This window comes from Leopardus geoffroyi, chromosome D3 (assembly GCF_018350155.1).
Source record: "Leopardus geoffroyi isolate Oge1 chromosome D3, O.geoffroyi_Oge1_pat1.0, whole genome shotgun sequence".
NCBI classification, from domain to species: Eukaryota; Metazoa; Chordata; class Mammalia; order Carnivora; family Felidae; genus Leopardus; species Leopardus geoffroyi.
Genome location: NC_059339.1, coordinates 13,647,266 through 13,664,854, shown reverse-complemented (window position 1 = coordinate 13,664,854; position 17,589 = coordinate 13,647,266). Strand labels below are relative to the sequence as shown.

General features: G+C 48.2%; 1 protein-coding gene across 2 annotated transcripts in view; it reads left to right on the top strand.

The window, feature by feature from the left end:
• SPRING1 (SREBF pathway regulator in golgi 1) overlaps positions 1 to 16,929 on the top strand; it is a 33,250-nt gene extending 16,321 nt beyond the window's left edge. Inside the window, exon 5 of one of the 2 annotated variants that reach the window (XM_045459635.1) lies at positions 16,452 to 16,929. In XM_045459635.1, coding sequence (XP_045315591.1) covers positions 16,452 to 16,457 — 6 coding nt within the window. In that variant the 3' untranslated portion in view covers positions 16,458 to 16,929. Of the gene's footprint in view, positions 1 to 1,000; positions 1,614 to 16,451 lie in introns of those variants that run through there. The other variant, XM_045459631.1, reaches the window with a different exon arrangement.
• The last annotated feature ends 660 nt before the right edge of the window (positions 16,930 to 17,589 follow it).

Genomic DNA, 17,589 nt, shown 5'->3' with positions numbered 1-17,589 from the left:
TTCTGTCAAGGTTCTGTAAGAGACTTACTCCTGCCCTCAGTGGGACGAGTCCGTGAATGCTGGACATGCGGCTGTGCGTCCACATGCTCGAGGCACCCCCCAGGATTTCTCATGTGACACTGATTCTCTCAAGCTCAAGGTCTCAGATCTTTGGTCCTCAAAGACATCCTGCCCCTCAAATAGTATGGCTCTTTGCTCTCAGGAGACATTAACGCACAGGTTTTTCCTGGAGCCCCTCACTTGGGCAAGGTATTTTTCATTTTTTGGTTATTTAAGTTGTTGACCTTGGAGCAGGGCATTAGTTCTACAATCCACTTTTGAGATATATGTGTATATATGTGTGTGTGTGTATATATATATATATGTGTGTGTGTGTACATAGGTATATGTACACACACACACATATATATATATATATATATTTTTTTTTTTTTTTTTTTTCCAAGCATGGCTTTTTCTTTGGACCATGTTTGCCTTCCAGTGTGTTTCTGCAGTATGTAGCAGTTAAAATTTCCCTTAACTTCCTGTTACATCTTATATTTATCTTCCCAAAGTGGTTTGTCCCCCTAAATAAGCTTTCTCAGGGGGTGAACTGTCTGGCAATTGGTTTTTAATGTTTTTTTCCCCAGCAAATCTATTTAATTTGCATTGGACTTTCTGGATTCTGTGTGTATTCACGGTGCTAAATCAAACTTCGTCTGTGAGAGAAAGGTGCATGTCTGGGTGTTTTACCATCTCATTCTTTTTGGTGACTCAGTCTGGTGTGGGAGTCTGTCTTAGGTGGTTGTCACTGGTGTCAGTCTCTCCTTGGAGTTTATTTGAACTTCTGAGCAGGGTAACGTAGACTTAATGTGCAAACAGTGCGTATCGAGGACCAACCCACGCCTCTTTACTTTGTACTTGAAATACCGAGGAGCACGTTCTGTGTTTTCAGTGCTTTCACAAACAGTACCTACAGCTGTGTGAGAGAGTTAAGCTCGCGTGTATTCCCACCCCACAGATGAGGAAAAAGAAGCGAAGCGACTTCCCAGAGTCCCTACTGAGATTTAACCACAGAACGAGAACAAGAACTTCATCTCTGGCTTCAGGTCCGCTATTGCCTCTCACCAGCTCTGCCATGATCATCCCCCTCACTGGTCCCCACCTTGAGAGTGTAGATTTCTGTTGTCCAGGTCAAAAGAGAGGAGAGGGGGGCCTCAGTAGCCAAATTGGGTCAGTAATTTGAAGGTCATTTTCATTTGGCCCTGGAATATGTTTTGTTTGTTTGTTTGTTTAACTTAAGTCAAGTTCACTGGTTTGGAAACTCACAACACTGCAGACTACATAATGAAGTCGTTGAAGGACTTGGGACATTGTTCGGCCTCCCCAGCCTTCCAGCCCAGAACCTCTCCCTGCTCTGCACGCTGTGGTTTGTTTTTCCTTGACTGAGGGTTTCTAGAATCAGGGACCTCACCTTAGTTCTGCATGCCTAGAGTTTAGCAAAGCACATGACACATGCTGGGATTTTAGGGAAACATGAAAGAAGGGACAAAAATACCTTTAGTTAAAAAAAAAAGTTACAGGGTGCCTGGGTAGCTCAGTCGGTTGAGCATCTGACTTCGGCTCAAGTCATGATCTCACTGCTTGTGGGTTTGAGCCCGCATTGGGCTCCGTGCTGACAGCTCAGAGCCTGGAGCCCGCTTCGGATTCTGTCTCCGTCTCTCTGCCCCTCCCCCTCCCTCCCTCCCTCCCTCCCTCTCTCTCTCTCTCTCTCTCTCTCTCTCTCTCTCTCCCCCCCTCTCCCCCCCTCTCAAAAATAAATAAACATTAAAAAAAATTCAAAAATTCAAAAAAAGTTTCTAAATGATGAGTGTTTGGGGCTAAAGGTAAGAGGACAATTTAAAGCATTTCCCCAGTTCTGAATCTTAATTGCGTTGCTTGTTGCTGGAGTGCAAAGATATGTCCCAACAGGGAAACAAACAGCAGAGTGTGTCAGGTGCCGAGGCAGGCAGGTACGAAGGAGGGGTGAGCTGCCTCCCACCAGGCCGGGGCCTCAGGGCAGCCCTAGACCTGGCTACGTGGGGCTGGCATCGCATCGCGGCGGGAGCTCGACACCTCTTGGAAAGCGGGGGATGGGGTTTTAGAGCCTGGACGCGAGCTGTCCATATGCTCCCGAAGGCGGACTGCGGGCCTCGGGGAAATGCCTCAGTTGGTGTGGCTGCAGAGGACTGTGGGCTCGGGCGGCGCCACCTGCAGGATCCCCAGCAAGGCTTTTCCTGGCGTCGGGATTTGCAGATAAATTGTACACGTGCCGAGATGTTGCTTATTGTGGTGCTGGCGGCTCCCTCGCGGGCGGGAGAGAACTCTGTCTCGTGGTTAGTGACTGCTTGCTGACAGCGGGCTCTGGGTGGTCTCCTCTCCCGAGTCCCAGGCCCTTCATCTGGAAAGTGGGGTCACCCGTGTGAGGTATCCGCGCGAGTGAAGCCTAGTGCTCAGCACAAAGTCCGCCGTCTGCAGCCCAGCAGGGGAACAGTGTCAGGTAGTCACAACGCGGGGGGCCGTGAGCCCCTCAGGTGGAAGGGTGGCGATTACAGAATTCCCGGCATTATTTTTATTACTAGTTTTAAAAGAACTCATGCTCACGATGAAGAACTTCAGATAACTCAGAAATATGTAAAGATGAAATTAATAGTCACCGAAAATCCCATGACCCAGAGATCAGCCCCAGTCTTTTTTCTCTTCTCTCGTGACTTTTCAGGCAGAAACAGGCGCCCGTTTTCCTCTTGAAGACAGTCCTGTAATGGACATCCTCCTATGTGAACATATAGGCCTGTAATAATTGTAATGACCACATGGTGTCAATTTTATGGATTACAATAATGTTATTAACCCCCTGCTGAGGACACTTAGCTTATTAACATTTGTTTTTTGGCTGCTACAAACAATGCATTGATAATAGCACTTTTAAATGCGTGTTTGTATATTCATCTGATAACTATTTTCACCAGTTTTTACTGTGACCTAAAAATTGTGGGAGTGTCTTTTTTTTTTTGCGCCATGCCCCTGAGACCCTCAGGTTATCATTTAACTCTGCTGATGGATGTCAGTGTTCTAATTTGTATTTATTTAATTGCTACTGACATTAACTCTTCCATGTACTAATTGGCCATTCTTCAAATGTAGTGAACTGTCCCTGACCTTGGCCAACTTTTCTTTCTTAGCATTTAAGAAATTTGTTTTTAATGTTTATTTTTGAGAGAGAGACAGCGCACGAATGGGAGAGGGGCAGCGAGAGAGGGAGACACAGGATCTGAAGCAGGCTCCAGGCTTGAAGCTGTCAGCACAGAGCTTGATGTGGGGCTCGAACTCACAAACCGCTAGATTGTGACCTGAGCCGAAGTCAGATGCGTAACTGAGCCACCCAGGTGCCCCAACTTTTCTTTCTTTTTCTTAGCATTTTTAAGTGAGGGCTAACTTTTCCAGTTGACCTAGGACAGCAGTGGCGGGGGCACTTCTGTCCCCAAAAGGACCTTTGGCAAGGTCTGGAGACATTTTTGTCACAACTTGGGGAGGATGGTGCCTCTCGTGGGTGGAGGCAAGGACACTGCTAAACATCCTGCCACGCACAGGTGGGCCCTGTGACACAGTTATCTGGCTCCAGATGTCAGCGGGGCCTAGGTGGAGGCCCTACCCTCAGGTCACATTTCCCCCTTAGGTGGAACAGAGAAGCTACCAGGAGCTTGGAGCTGACTTTATTATTTCCCTGCCCTTGCTTTCAGCCATGCTAAAGCGCCGCTGATTAAATTACCCTGGAATCCCAGGGGACCTGCTACTTCCCTCACTGGTCTCCCAGCCCAGTGCTGCCTCCACGAACAGCATTATTACTCTGCCATGATGTCCTTAGCACACTGGTGTGATCCCAGAGCAGACGCTCCGCTGTGGGATGGCCTGCAGGTTCACGAACAGTCCCCTCCCCAACATGACAGCTTTGTTCTCCAGGCCCCCCCGCCCCCAGCAGCTCCTTGTGTGGGGTGACTGGGGGGGGTAGAGGGAGTTGGGAGATGCCACTGCAGATCCCGTTTGCTCTGCTATAAGAAGGTGCCGCACAAGGATATAGTAACGCTTTTTTTGCCAGTGGATCATGAGGGTTCTTTCCTACACGAGTGCTTTCCCGACTGCATGGCTTGTGGGCACATTGCCTTCGAGGCCCTTCTGCTTGGATTTCTCCCACATGGTTTGTTATCAGGGTGCCGGAGCAGTCGTGGGTGCTGGTCTCCCTGTTCCTGCGCAGTCACGCATCTGAGAAGTTCCTTGGTCAGTCCACATTCACAGGCACCAGGAGGGATTGGGGCTGGCGGTATGCTGAGTGGGGACAACTGTCCCAGGGGCCCTAGTCCGTTATTTTGTGCCTACGGCTTGATTCCTATCCAGTGATAGAGCTGAGCTGCTGGACTTTCTAAAAATGAAAGGCCAGCCTTTAATATTATAATAAAGAAACAAACGTTTTTGAGACGGAGAATAGTTCCTTCGGCTTTGGACTTTTCTAATTTGTTGACTTTGTTTTTTTGTTTTTTAATATTTATTTTTGGGAGAGCGCAGGTCGGGGAAGGGTGGAGAGAGGAGGACAGAGGATCCGAAGCAGGCGGTACGCGGACAGGCTGACAGCAGCAAGTCCGATGTGGGGCTCAAACTCATGAACCGTGGGATCATGACCTGAGCCGAAGTCAGATGCTCAACTGACTGAGCCACCCAGGTGCCCCGGTTTGTTGACTTTTTACGCAAGGTGGAGCAGGCAAGCTCTGGCTTGCCGTCCGGGTTGTCACGACATCAAAAGTTTGAGTAAGAAATGGTTGCGTTGGTGGGGCGCCTGGGTGGCGCAGTCGGTTGAGCGTCCGACTTCAGCCAGGTCACGATCTCGCGGTCCGGGAGTTCGAGCCCCGCGTCAGGCTCTGGGCTGATGGCTCAGAGCCTGGAGCCTGTTTCCGATTCTGTGTCTCCCTCTCTCTCTGCCCCTCCCCCGTTCATGCTCTGTCTCTCTCTGTCCCAAAAATAAATAAACGTTGAAAAAAAATTTAAAAAAAAAAAAAAAAAAAAAAATGGTTGCGTTGGCTCTCAGTGAGATTTGGGGTTTCAGACGATGTCGGCCACACCCCACTGTTACTAAGGGCGCTGGTCTGTGTAAGTAGAACACCAGCGGTATGAGGTGCGTGGGTGGCTGCCTAATTTTATTGACAAGCGTGCAGGCATTAAAGACCGGGAGTAAAGTAATGTTTTCTGGCATTGCTTTCCTCATTGGTGAAATGAGGGTGATGGCTAAGGTATCTCACAGATGGGAAATTCTGTTTGGGACCAGCCAGAGATGCCGCCGTGTGTGAAAGCAAGACCGGAACTCGTGCCTCCCAGCCTCTGGATCCTGGGCTCTGATCCTCACAGGGCAAGCAGACCAGCCATCGAAGACCCGTTTTCCTGAAAGCAGGGCTTCCCCCTTGTCTCGCGAAGATTTCAACCGGGACTCACCGCTTTCTGCCTCTTCCTCCTCGAATGTTAAATAGACACTGTATTCTTCTCTGCTGGGACCGGCTTCTCATGGATTGCTGCTCTGCACCTGTGAAAACAGCTGTTGTGTTTTCCATCATAAGAAACAGCTGCCTTTTGGCAGGGAATCACAGAGCTGTATACGCGGCTGTGCCTGAGTATGGTGCTAAGTTATTCAGGTGTGCTTAACCTGAGTTACCCAGAGCATCTTGGAATTCCGAAGAAGGGCTTGTGTAGTCGTTCCTCGGTAAAAGGTTTTCCTTTCATTTCTTTTTGTGATTACAAAGTAGAAACCTTACAGTATAGGAAACTACACTGAAATTAAATTGTGCCAAACTAGACTCCTAGGCCCCAAAGATAACCATGTCATTTTCGATGTAAGTTTTGCCTGCATTTTGTACATACACATGTTATTTTACGTTAGTATGCCAATCAAGTAGAATCCTGTAGATAATATTTAAAAATAAACAGTCCCTGTTAGATTGATGTAACGCAATTATAGCTAATTGTAGACTAGGAAAGTGCATGTTTTTGCTTCTATGATCGGCCTCTGAAATAAAGCCAGGTTAGAGGCTTCGAAAGCCCTTTCAGAGTTGCACACGAGGATGGCTCTTTCCATGCGGTGGCTTTTTGTTGTGTGCAAGTAAGTGGTAGGCGGTTCAGCTTGTCCAGAGCGGACCTGCACGAAGCCTGCCGGGGACGGAGCCTGACCCAGGCTTCCCCTTGCGAGCTGAGAGAAGGACGGGGACGAGCCCGCCAGAGCTCATACGCAGGCCATTCAGATGCAGAAAGGAAGGGGAAGCTATGCGAAAAGTTTGGGGAAAGATGTGTGGATCGTCTTACTGGACATCTGGTGTGGAGGAAGGATGATCTGAGCTCAGGGCAGACCAAGTGTCCCCCGAAGCTCCAGCTCTGCTTTGACAAGTGTCTGGCAGTGTGATGGTTTCTGAGGGCACGAGGGACCTCTGCTTTTAAAGATACTCCCATGTGCTCCATGGAGCCTTCCGGCGGGCACTGTTTGAAGCTGGGATCCGCCGTGCTCGCTCTCCTCGTGTGCTGGACTCCATTTCTCCTGGGAGGTCTGCACCGGGCAGAATTCGGGGATGCCCTCGGAGCTCAGTCCCTGACACGTGTGCCTGTCCTTGCTTTGCCTGTGGCCTGCTAAGTGCCAACTTGGAAGCCCGAGATAAATAGTCTTGCAGCAGCTCAGCAGTCGGCTGGGCTCATTTATTCGACACAAATAAGCTCATTGACCTGATTTAGCGCAGGGAGGAACTGTGGAGTTAAGTCAGATGAGATCTCAAAGCCCTGTCTCTCGTCTGCAGCCTTCACAGACCCCCAAGGACAGCCGCCTGGTTAAATGATGCTCGTGGGCGCCATTTCAAGGGCAGAGGGGGAGAGAGGATGGAGAGGTGGAAGGAAGAGGGATGGAGAAGAGAGAACGAGGTGCTGGTGGCACAGACCCCAACAATTGCTCTCTGTGCCACTTGGTGGCACCAATTCCATAGGTTTTCTGTCCCAGCACACCGCTAGTCAAGTGACCGAGGGCCTGGAGCCCGCGTGGTCTCCCTCTCCTTGAAACAATGAAGTGGTTTCTGTCGACGGGGAGCCCGCTGCCGCTGAGGACACATCGGGGCTGTTGATTTTGTGCACGGACACCCGGGAGAGCAGCCTCTGATCTGCCTCTGGTGCCCATGCTACCCACTTTCTTTTTCCTCCCCATTCACTGAGAGGAGAAGGAGAGAGGTCTCTTAACCGTCCTTACCCAGGAGAGGGCAGCGCCTTGGAAGTGCTCCCAGTGCCCCGTTCTGCATCCGTCTTCTGAGGCAGGTGCTCTTTCTCCCCGTTCTGTAGAGGAAGTCTTGGACGCACAGGTGAGCTTCCTCAGGCCACGCCGTGGGACGCTGCAGCCACATGCACGCTTGAGATCTCCAAAAGGTGCGCGCAGGCTGAGTGGGCAGCACACGACCTTGGCAGACGGTGATAACAGTAACCCTCTTCTGATCATTTCTGGTGCTAGAGGCCTATTTAATCCTAACAACCACTCCTATGAGGGAGGGAGGTCGGTCTTTTCATTCCCGTTTTAAGGAAACGAGCCCGAAGATTCAATACTTTGCATAGGGACACACTGTCTTGTTTTAAACAACCAAGACTGAACCCAGACCTTTCTTGTTTTAGCCCCTGTGATGGAGTAAACACCGCACGGGGCTCTGAGCACGAAAGGCAGGGGGCAGGTGCCGGGGGAGGACCGGTTAGCATTCACTCTCACATTTGCACTCTGGCCCCAGGATTGGATCATCCTTGATTTAAGCAAAATGTTTCACCTTTTTGCTGCTGGTCCCTGCCGGAAAGGGCTTTTGAAGACTGTACTAGAAGGGGAACTTAACCCTTTCCGTACTAGTGAGAGGGCTGTGTCTTACTATCCACCAGGCAGAGTCCTTGTAATGGGCTGCGTTGTGTCTCCCCACCAAATTCATATGCCTAAGTCCGAAGCCCTTGTACCTGGGAGGAGATGAGGCCTTCAAAGAGGTGACTGAGTGAAAATGAGGCCGTTAGGGTGGGTTGTAATCTGACAGCACTGGTGTCCTTACAAGAAGAGAGAGACACCAGTGGTGCAAGCAGGTGGCCATCTGCGAGCCAAGGTGAAGGACCACAGGAGAAGCCAAGCCTGCCGACAGCAGCCTGAGCCAAAGGACAGCACAGGCAGGGGAAGACACGGCTGCACCGCTGGAGTCGTTCTGGCTCCGCGTGTCTCCTCCCTTCTGGGCCTGTTGGTCCATCTGTGAGTGGGGCACACGGTCATGCACGAGGAGCCTTCTGGCCCCAGCCCTCTAGGATTGTAGGCGCTGGTTGCCAGGACCTGCAGAGGTTGGTTGAAACCAGCAGTGTCTAACCAGAAGGGGATTTTACGCCCTAGGAGACATTGCCAGTGTCTGCGGACGTTTTTGATGGTCACCAGTGTGTATGTGGAGTCACTACTGGCATCTCCTAGAGGCCAGGAAGGCTGTTCGACGTCCTACGGCGCACAGGACAGCCCCCCTCCACAGACGGTTAGCCGGCCCCCGGAGCCTCTGGTGCCGAGTGGAGAAGGCCTGGGTTAAACCTGTCACCCCTTGAATGGGTGCAGCCATTCATTCTGCACGTATTTAACGACGCCTGCTGTGTGCCTAGCTCTGGGCTGGATGCTGGGGAGCACACAGGAGTGGAAGATGACCTTCTGAAATGTAAAATTGAGTGGATCCCGAGCCTCTGGTTTGGGGAATGTGGTACCTGAGCATCCTTAGGTATTGATTTACCCTTACAATAAAGTGTCACTTGCATTTTTATGCTCGAACGGCACAGGCACCACGTGTTTATTCCTACTCCATTCACAGACCTACACCTGTATAGCTTGATTATTTTCTAAAAGGATTTGAGAAAATACATGTTTATATATAATACTGATTAGTAAAATAGAAATAAAATTAGAACAACTTTTTTTTTTCTTTTTTTAGTGTTTATTTTTGAGAGACAGAGAGAGACAGCATGAGCGGGAGAGGGCAGAGAGAGAGAGAGGGAGGCCCAGAATATGAAGCAGGCTCCAGGCTCCGAGCTGTCAGCCTAGAGCCCAACGTGGGGCTCGAACTCACAGACTGCGAGACCATGACCCGAGCAGAAGTCGGACGCCCAACCGACTGAGCCACCCAGGCGCCCCTAGAACAACTTTATTTATTTATTTACTTTTAATTTTTTAAAATGTTTTATTTATTTTTGACAGAGAGAGAGAGAGACAGAGCATGAGCGGGGGAGGGTCAGAGAGAGAGGGAGACACAGAATCCGAAGCAGGCTGCAGGCTCTGAGCCATCAGCACAGAGCCCGACGCGGGGCTCGAACTCACAGACCGCGAGATCATGACCTGAGCCGAAGTCGAACGCTCAACCGACTGAGCCACCCAGGCGCCCCTAGAACAACTTTAAAATAGAATGCAGACATGCAGTTGAACAATACAGGTGACACAATTGAGTTTCCTGGCAGCAAGGGCAAAAGGAGAAATAATCCCTCATGTTAATGCAAAGTATTAATGACATAAACACAAAGCATTTCCTCAATGCAGAGTCTAAAATGAAATTTTTGTACAGGCTTTTGACAGAGCATACTGACTGATACTTAGATCTATACTATGTGTAGTGAGCATACCAAAACCAGGCATATTTGGATGTTGGACAGAACGATGAATTAGAAATGGTCTCTGCTTCCAGAAAATGTGGTGTGTTGTGAGAGATAGGCAGTTATGTCACTACCTGCCATATGGGATCATAAATGTGAGGATAGAGGAAGTATTGCTGTGTGGGTGAGGCTGAGAGGGCAGACTTAGAGAGTAAAATGACATGTTTATACATACGTACTTTTTTCCCCTAATATTTGTAATTTTTTCTAATTACAAAATAATACACTGCATTATAGAAAATTAGGGCAGTATGAAAAAGATTAAAAGCTCTCATGATTCTTTTATCTGTAGATAACCACTCTGGGTTTGTGTCTATTTTCATATACACACACTTATATATTAATATATTTCACAAAAAAGAAAATTTGGATCCTGTTTTATCATTTTGTAACCAAATGAAGGCCCTCGAGTGGGGCTTTAAAGTAGGAGTTGGGAGATCACCAAGCACAGGAAGTGGTGTGCGTGCCGGGCTGGCTGTGGAGTAGATAGCCAGGATCCGTGAAGATGGGTGGGGCCCCACGTTTCATTTCACAACTCCTGGGGGGGCACTATTCCCATGGTAACAAAGAGAATGTTGCCCCCCACCCCCACCCCTGGGTTGTACAACCCAGCAGCCCTGTAACTATTTTTGTTTTTTCATTTATCAGCGTAATGGAAGTGGTTTTCTATCTTAGTCTACCATGTCATTATTTTTTTTGTAACAATGTTATCAGGGTATACTCACTTACCATACAATCCACCCCTTTAAAGTGTATATACAGTTCAATGATTTTATTATATTCACAGATATGCACCCATCACAGTTCTTTTTTTTTTTTTTTAATTTTTTTTTTTAACATTTATTTATTTTTGAGACAGAGAGAGACAGAGCATGAACGGGGGAGGGTCAGAGAGAGAGGGAGGCACAGAATCTGAAACAGGCTCCAGGCTCTGAGCAGTCAGCACAGAGCCCGACGCGGGGCTTGAACTCACATACCGCGAGATCATGACCTGAGCCAAAGTCGGACGCTTAACCGACTGAGCCACCCAGGCGCCCCATCACAGTTCATTTTAGACACTTTTGTGACCCCCCCCCCCCCAAAGAAACCCCATGCCTATTAGTAGTCACTCCCCATTCTTTCTCCCCCCAGTGTCTGGCAACAATTCATCTAGTTTCTGCCTCTATGGATTGACCCATTTTAGAGGTTCCATATAAATAGAATCATGCAATATGTGGTCTTTTGTAACTAGCTTCTCTCACTCAGCATATTTTCAGTTTACCCGTGTTGTAGCATGCATCAACTTCTTTACTATAGCTAGATAATGTTCTTTTGTGTAGAAAACATATGCACATTTGTTTGTGCACTCTTCAGTTGATGGACACGTGGGTGGTCTCCACTTTTTGGCCCTCAGGAGTAATGCTGCTATGAACATTCATGTGTAAGCTTCGTGTGGACATATGTCTTCAGTTCCCTTGGGTGTATCCCGATGACTGGAATTTCCAGGTCATTTGGGAGCTCTGCGTTTCACCTTTTGAGAAACTACCAGATTGTTTTCCAAGAGAGTTGTACCATTTTGCGTTCCCACTTGCAGTGTACGAGGATTTCCGTGTCTCCACATCCTCTCCAGCATTCGGTATTGTCCATCTTACTGATTATGGCCATCCTGTGTTTGTAACGTGGAATCCCGCTGTGGTTTTGACTGGCATATCCCCTGGTGGCCAATGATGTTGTACATTTGTATGTCCTCTTTGGAGAGAGGCCTGTCCTCATCCTCCCATTTTTAAGTTGGGTTGTCTTTTTAGTGTTGAGTTGATGGAGTTCTTTACATACAGTTTTGATGTCAGTCCCTTATCAGATACATGATTTGCAAATACTTTTCTCATTCTGTGGCTTGTCATTTCACTTTCTTGATGGTGTTCTTGGAAGCATAAAGGTTTGATTTTGATGAAGTTCAATTTAACTTTTGTTACTTTGTTACTTTTGTACTTTGTTTTTGGTGTCCTGTCTAATACCATTTGCTTTTTAATGTGTGATCATACTCCTTGGAATGGATGTCACATAAGGGGATAATTATTTGATTCTAACTTGCATTAAGGCATTTGTTTTAAATGATTCCGCCTCCCTCACTGGTGGATAGCTGCAGTTAGACCATAGTCATTTTGTCCCATCTTATAACCTTTTTTTAAAAAAAATTTTTTTTAAACATTTATTTTTTATTTTTGAGAGAGAGAGCATGAGCATGGTAGGGACAGAGAGAGAGAGGGACACACGGGATCTGAAGCAGGCTCCAGGCTGTCAGCACAGAGCCACATGAGGGGCTTGAACTCACGAACTGTGAGATCACAGCCTCAGCCAAAGTTGGCACTTAACCACCTGAGCCACTCAGGTGCCCCTCCTGTAGCCTTTATAAACACTTCATTGTTCCACATGCTTTTTCTCCCCCACCAATGTGTTCGGCTGTGCTCAGACCTCTGCATAGTGGCTGGGGAGGTGCTCAAATCTCCAGGCAGCATACCTAAGCGTGTCCTCTGCCCTGTCATTTCATGGCCTAAAGTCACAACACAACCTTGCAGGACATGTCGCCATCTGCTGGCAGAGGTGGGAAAGTGCGGCGCCAGGAACAGGAAGATCGCACTTAGAGCACATTGTCAAGGACTACCGGCCAACTCTTTCCATTCGGGCCTACTCCTGTTGCTTTGAAGCTCTTCCCACCTTTGGGGGTAGTGTTTAAATATGAAACCCTTTACTAAACAAAATCTGTTTTCTACAAGGCAAGGAAGCCTGGGTGGTTCTTGTTCCATGGGCGCTACCTGGGGCATGAAAAACGTCATCAACTAGGAAGTACTGTGCCACAGGTGAGGGAAGGGAGGTGAGTAGGAGGCATTTGTTGTGCCCGACGGGTAACGTTATTATTGTGTTTGTCGGGTCTCCAATGCTCCAGAATCCATCCAGGTGTGTCATTATACCTGCTACTTGCTGCCAGCTCTTCCGGGGTAGACTGTGCCCACTTTGCTGATGAGAACAATGAGGCCCTGTGAAAATAAAGAACTGACCTTTGAGGGCTGTGTGCTGACAGCTCAGAGCCTGGAGCCTGCTTCAGATTCTGTGTCTCCCTCTTTGTCTCTCTCTGTCTCTCTCTGTCTCTCAAAGAATAAAAATAAACGTTAAAAAAAAATTAAAAAAAAAACCAAAAACTGACCTTGGTCTGTTTTCTAGAACAGCATGGGCAACAACCTGATTTTTTTTTTTTTTAATGAATGATAGAACAGCCAGGATGTGAAATCATCAGTACCTAGTATAATGTCTTATACTCTATTTTAATAAGTACTTATTGAATGAATGAAAAAAAAAACAAAAAACAAACTTCTGCATCCTAACTCGTGACCCACCTTCTTTTCACCACACCTAGCTGCTGCTTCCGTCCTAAATGCTGCAGTTATTTCAATAAGTATTTATGATGTTGTTCAATGCGAGAATACGTGTTTTTTGTTTATTTATTTATTTTGAGAGAGAGAGCAGCAGGGGAGGGGCAGAGAGAGGGAGAGAGAGAGAATCTCAAGCAGGCTCTGCATGTGCATGTCAGCATGGAGCCCAACGTGGGTCTCAAACTCACCATGAGATCGTGAGCTGAGCTGAAACCCAAGAGTCGGGTGCTTCACCAATCGAGCCACCCAGGTGCCCCAAGAGCATGTGTTTCTAATTTATTTCACCCTTTAATAAAAGGAGTATAAAAATGTGACTTCTCAAAAAATGTGCAGAAAAGTTTGTACACGAATATTCACATCAACACCACTCGCAACAGCCAGGAAGTGGAAGCCGCCTGAGTGCCCGTCAGTAGATAAATGGATAAACAAAATGTGGTACATCCTAAACGGAATACTAGTCAGCCCCCAAAAGGAACAAAGCACTGACATCTGCTACAATGTGGATGAACCTGGAAAAATATGGATGATGCTAAGGGAAAGTAGCCAGCCACAAAAAGGCCACATGTTGTACACCTCCGTTTATATGAGATGTCCAGAGTAAGCAAACCTGTAGCTCTGATCAAAGGTAGATTCTTCATGGTTGCCAGGGGCTGAGGGGAAGGGGAAAGATGAAGAGGGACTGCTAAGGGGTAGGGGGTTTCTTTTAGGGTGATGACGATACTCTCAAGTGGATTTGGGGGATGTTGGCACAACTCAGAACACACTAAGAATACCACTTGAGGGGCGCCTAGGTGGCTCTGTTGGTTAAGTGTCCGACTTCAGCTCAGATCATGATCTCACAGTTTGTGCGTTCGAGCCCCATGTTGGGATCGACACTGGCAACGTAGAGCCTTCTTTGGGTCCTTGGTCTCCTCCTTTCTGCTCCTACCCCTACTTGTACACTCACTCACTGTCTCTCTCTCTCTCTGTCTCAAAAATAAAAGAAACTAGGGGCGCCTGGGTGGCGCAGTCGGTTAAGCGTCCGACTTCAGCCAGGTCACGATCTCGCGGTCCGTGAGTTCGAGCCCCGCATCAGGCTCTGGGCTGATGGCTCAGAGCCTGGAGCCTGTTTCCGATTCTGTGTCTCCCTCTCTCTCTCTGCCCCTCCCCCGTTCATGCTCTGTCTCTCTCTGTCCCAAAAATAAATAAACGTTGAAAAAAAAAAAATCAAAAATAAAAGAAACTAAACTAAAAAAAAAAAAAAATACCATTTGAAATCGGGTTGCATTTTATAACATAGTAGCATCATTTTACATGAATATTTAGTCACTCTGAAGCTTGATTTCCTTCCCTGCAAAAGAGACATAATGCTCTCCGTATAGGTTTTTTTTTGGGGGGGGGTGGGTGGATTATATCGACCATGTATGTCAACTTTCTTGCACACACTATGTTCAACAAATAATCTTTTCCATCTCCCAGCCCTGAGCTGTTATGATTCTGTGGCTTTCAGGCTAGTGAAAGGGCTTTCGACGAAGTCCTTTTGCCTTCAGAAGCTTCTAGCGGGCAGTGTGGCTGAGTGGACTCAGAATGTGAAATGAGGGTTTTGGACTGAGCTAAAAGCGTGGAGTCTGTGGTTTCCTCACGTCGGTGCCCTTTCTACCTTAGATGTCCATTGGAGTCTCCTCCATTCTACCCTGCAAATTCCTGATCCTAAAAAAATGGTACTTTATGGGTTTGTGGGCCACGTGCATCGTCTTCTACCTTACTCCGAAGTGATGGTGCAGGGGCACTTGTGTTCGCTGCTGGCTGCCCCCGGCTCCACCGTCACCGGCTCATTCCTCAAGGGACCGATTTGCAGAGTGGCCTTAGAACAAGGGCAGTGCTGGGAGTGTGGCGAGCATCAGAGTTTTTCCCGCACGCCCTGTTAAAACAACTCTGTTCTGATGAATAAGGACCCTTCAAGCTACTCCGCATAGACAATATGTTGGATAAAGGCAAATGTGCCAGCGAGGCCGGAGGAGGGGGGGGGAATGTCAGGGGGCTTCTAGAAGCATCTCTGCCATCCCCAGACCAACAAGTCACAGTGGTCCTGCCCTCAGACACCTCAGGACCCAGATGAAATTGACCCTGCTGGTGACCGCTGTGCTCCCCCTGGGTGAGCTGGAGAGCCCCGCACACGTGTGCCTCCTCAAACACCTGCATTTGAGAGAGGCCTCCCCCAGGGGGGTGCCCAGCAGAGGGGAATGAATTCGGAGCACGGAATTTTCACACTGGGTCGCAGGGACTGGGGAGAGAGAAATGTTTGGGATAAATTGCAGGGGGAGGACCCATCCTGCCGTTCTTAGGAAAATGAAATAAAGAGGGAGAAGGACTCTGTTGGGTTTTGACATTTCCAAATTCTCACTTTTACATTGAGAAGTAAATTCAGGTTCCCTTTTTAAAAGATAACTTTGCTCGGGACGCCTGGGTGGCTCTGGCTGTTAAGCATCCGGCTCTTGATTTCAGCTCAGGTCATGATCTCACCGGCTCCAGCCCCATGTCAGGCTCCGTGTGCCGACACTGCAGAGCCTGCTTGAGATTCTCTCTCTCCCTGTCTCTGCTCCTGCCCCTCTCATGCTTTCTCTTTCTCTCTCAAAATAAGCAAATAAACCTAACAATTTTTCTACTGTCAAACTTACTCAAAGGCCTTCATCAGGGGGCTGATGCTCATAACTGTAACGAGGTTATGGGAGGAGTGGAATCCAGCCCCAGCCCCTGCGTGGTCTCTTCTTCCACACAGCCCCTCAAACCATGATGCAGTGGCGTTAGGCCTGAAGTGGCTTAAAATGAAGGTAGTCTGCTTTTTCTCGGGCCCTCAGCCACCTTTTACTGACAACATGTGCACGACACTGCTGAGTCCTGCCCCTGAGTCTACTGTGGAAGTGTGTGCAAGGTTTTCTTCCCTATGTGGGTTTGCTAGTTCTTGTGTTTTGCCTGAGAGTGCTGAGTCGAGGACTTCAACGGAAGTCCCACTGATGGTGTAGACACCTGGGGACGGACAGAGGCACCATCATGGTGGATGATCGTGGTTTGGCAGATGTGAAGAGATGGCTTCTTCCATAAAGGACCAGAGAGTAAATATTTTCAGCTTTGGAGGTTGTATGATCTCTGTTGCAACTGCTTAAACTCTGTTGTTGCAATAGACAGTATATACACCAGTGTGCATGGCTGTGTTACAATAAAACTTTATTTAAAGACACAGGTAGAGGGCCGGATTCAGCCTGCGGGCCTTAGGTTGCTGACCTCTGGCTCACCGAACCACCTTCATTGCTCCAACTCCTTTCTGAGTGTTGTCTCTTATTTTAGAGATGAAGTGCTAGAAAAGCTGGAATGTTTTCCTCCGTGCTCCCGGAAATGTTGCTAAATACCATGAAAGGCCACCTTCAGAGAGAAGGACCTCAACCGAGTGGAAGCAACAGGAATTTGGAGTTTTAAACCTACAGCAGATGCTGAGAAATGAAGATTCTGCTGTCTTCCCATTGTCCCTCAACGGAAGGCTGGGCGTTTTAATTAGCTAATGTTGGCAAATTGCTTTGAAGAAAATTGTAAAATGTTTCGTGCTACAAGGTGCCAAGAATCCTAATTAGCTTTCCTTAAAGATACCACCTGGAAGTGTGATATTTTGTTGCTCGAGGTCCAAGCCAGCAAGAATAACCTGCAGATCAAAAACTGGTTTTTCGGCAAACATAACTGAGTATAAATGGATCTCTGCATCGACGTCACATTTTCTTCCTTCTGCCTAATCTGGTTCCTAGCAGCTGGGATATTAAACCCTGTAAATGGAGGTTTTGGGTTTTTTTGTTTTTTGTTTTTTTTCTTTTTTCCCTAAGAGAGCTCAGTGGCGACGGGGACATGAAACAAATTAACCCATCCATGTGTTGCGGCCGACGTTGCCTTTTGGATTTTTTGGCTTGTGCCCCAGAGGCCCTGCCCTGGTGTGTCAAGGTTACAGAGAGGAGGCGGCTGGCAGTCACTCAATCACAGAGCAGGGCTGGCTCTCAGGTACCCCAGTCCAGGAGAGACGTGTGCATGCTCTTAACAGCTGGGTAATGAATGTGCTCTCCAACATTCCTGTTTCATGCGGTGGCAGCGGCCACAGCAGCAGCACCCGACCTGTGTCACCGTCAGAAGCAAGTGAGATGTAGTTAATATGGACCTTAGCCACCGACGTGCATGGATTTGGAAGCTCCAGGCTCTGATGAAGTCCTTGCCAAACTGGGGGGGCCGCCCGTGCAAGAGGAGGCAGCCGGGGGTGGGGGTGGGGCTTAGGGCAGGGGTCCCCAGCCTCTGCACTATTGACTTTTGGGATCAGATGGTTCTGTGTACGTGTGTTGTGGCGGGGGGAGAGGGCCGTCCGGTGCCTTGTAGGATGCTGACCAGCATCCCTGGCCTCTACCCACTAGGTGCTGGTAGCAGCCGTCATTCCCCATGGTGATGACCAAAA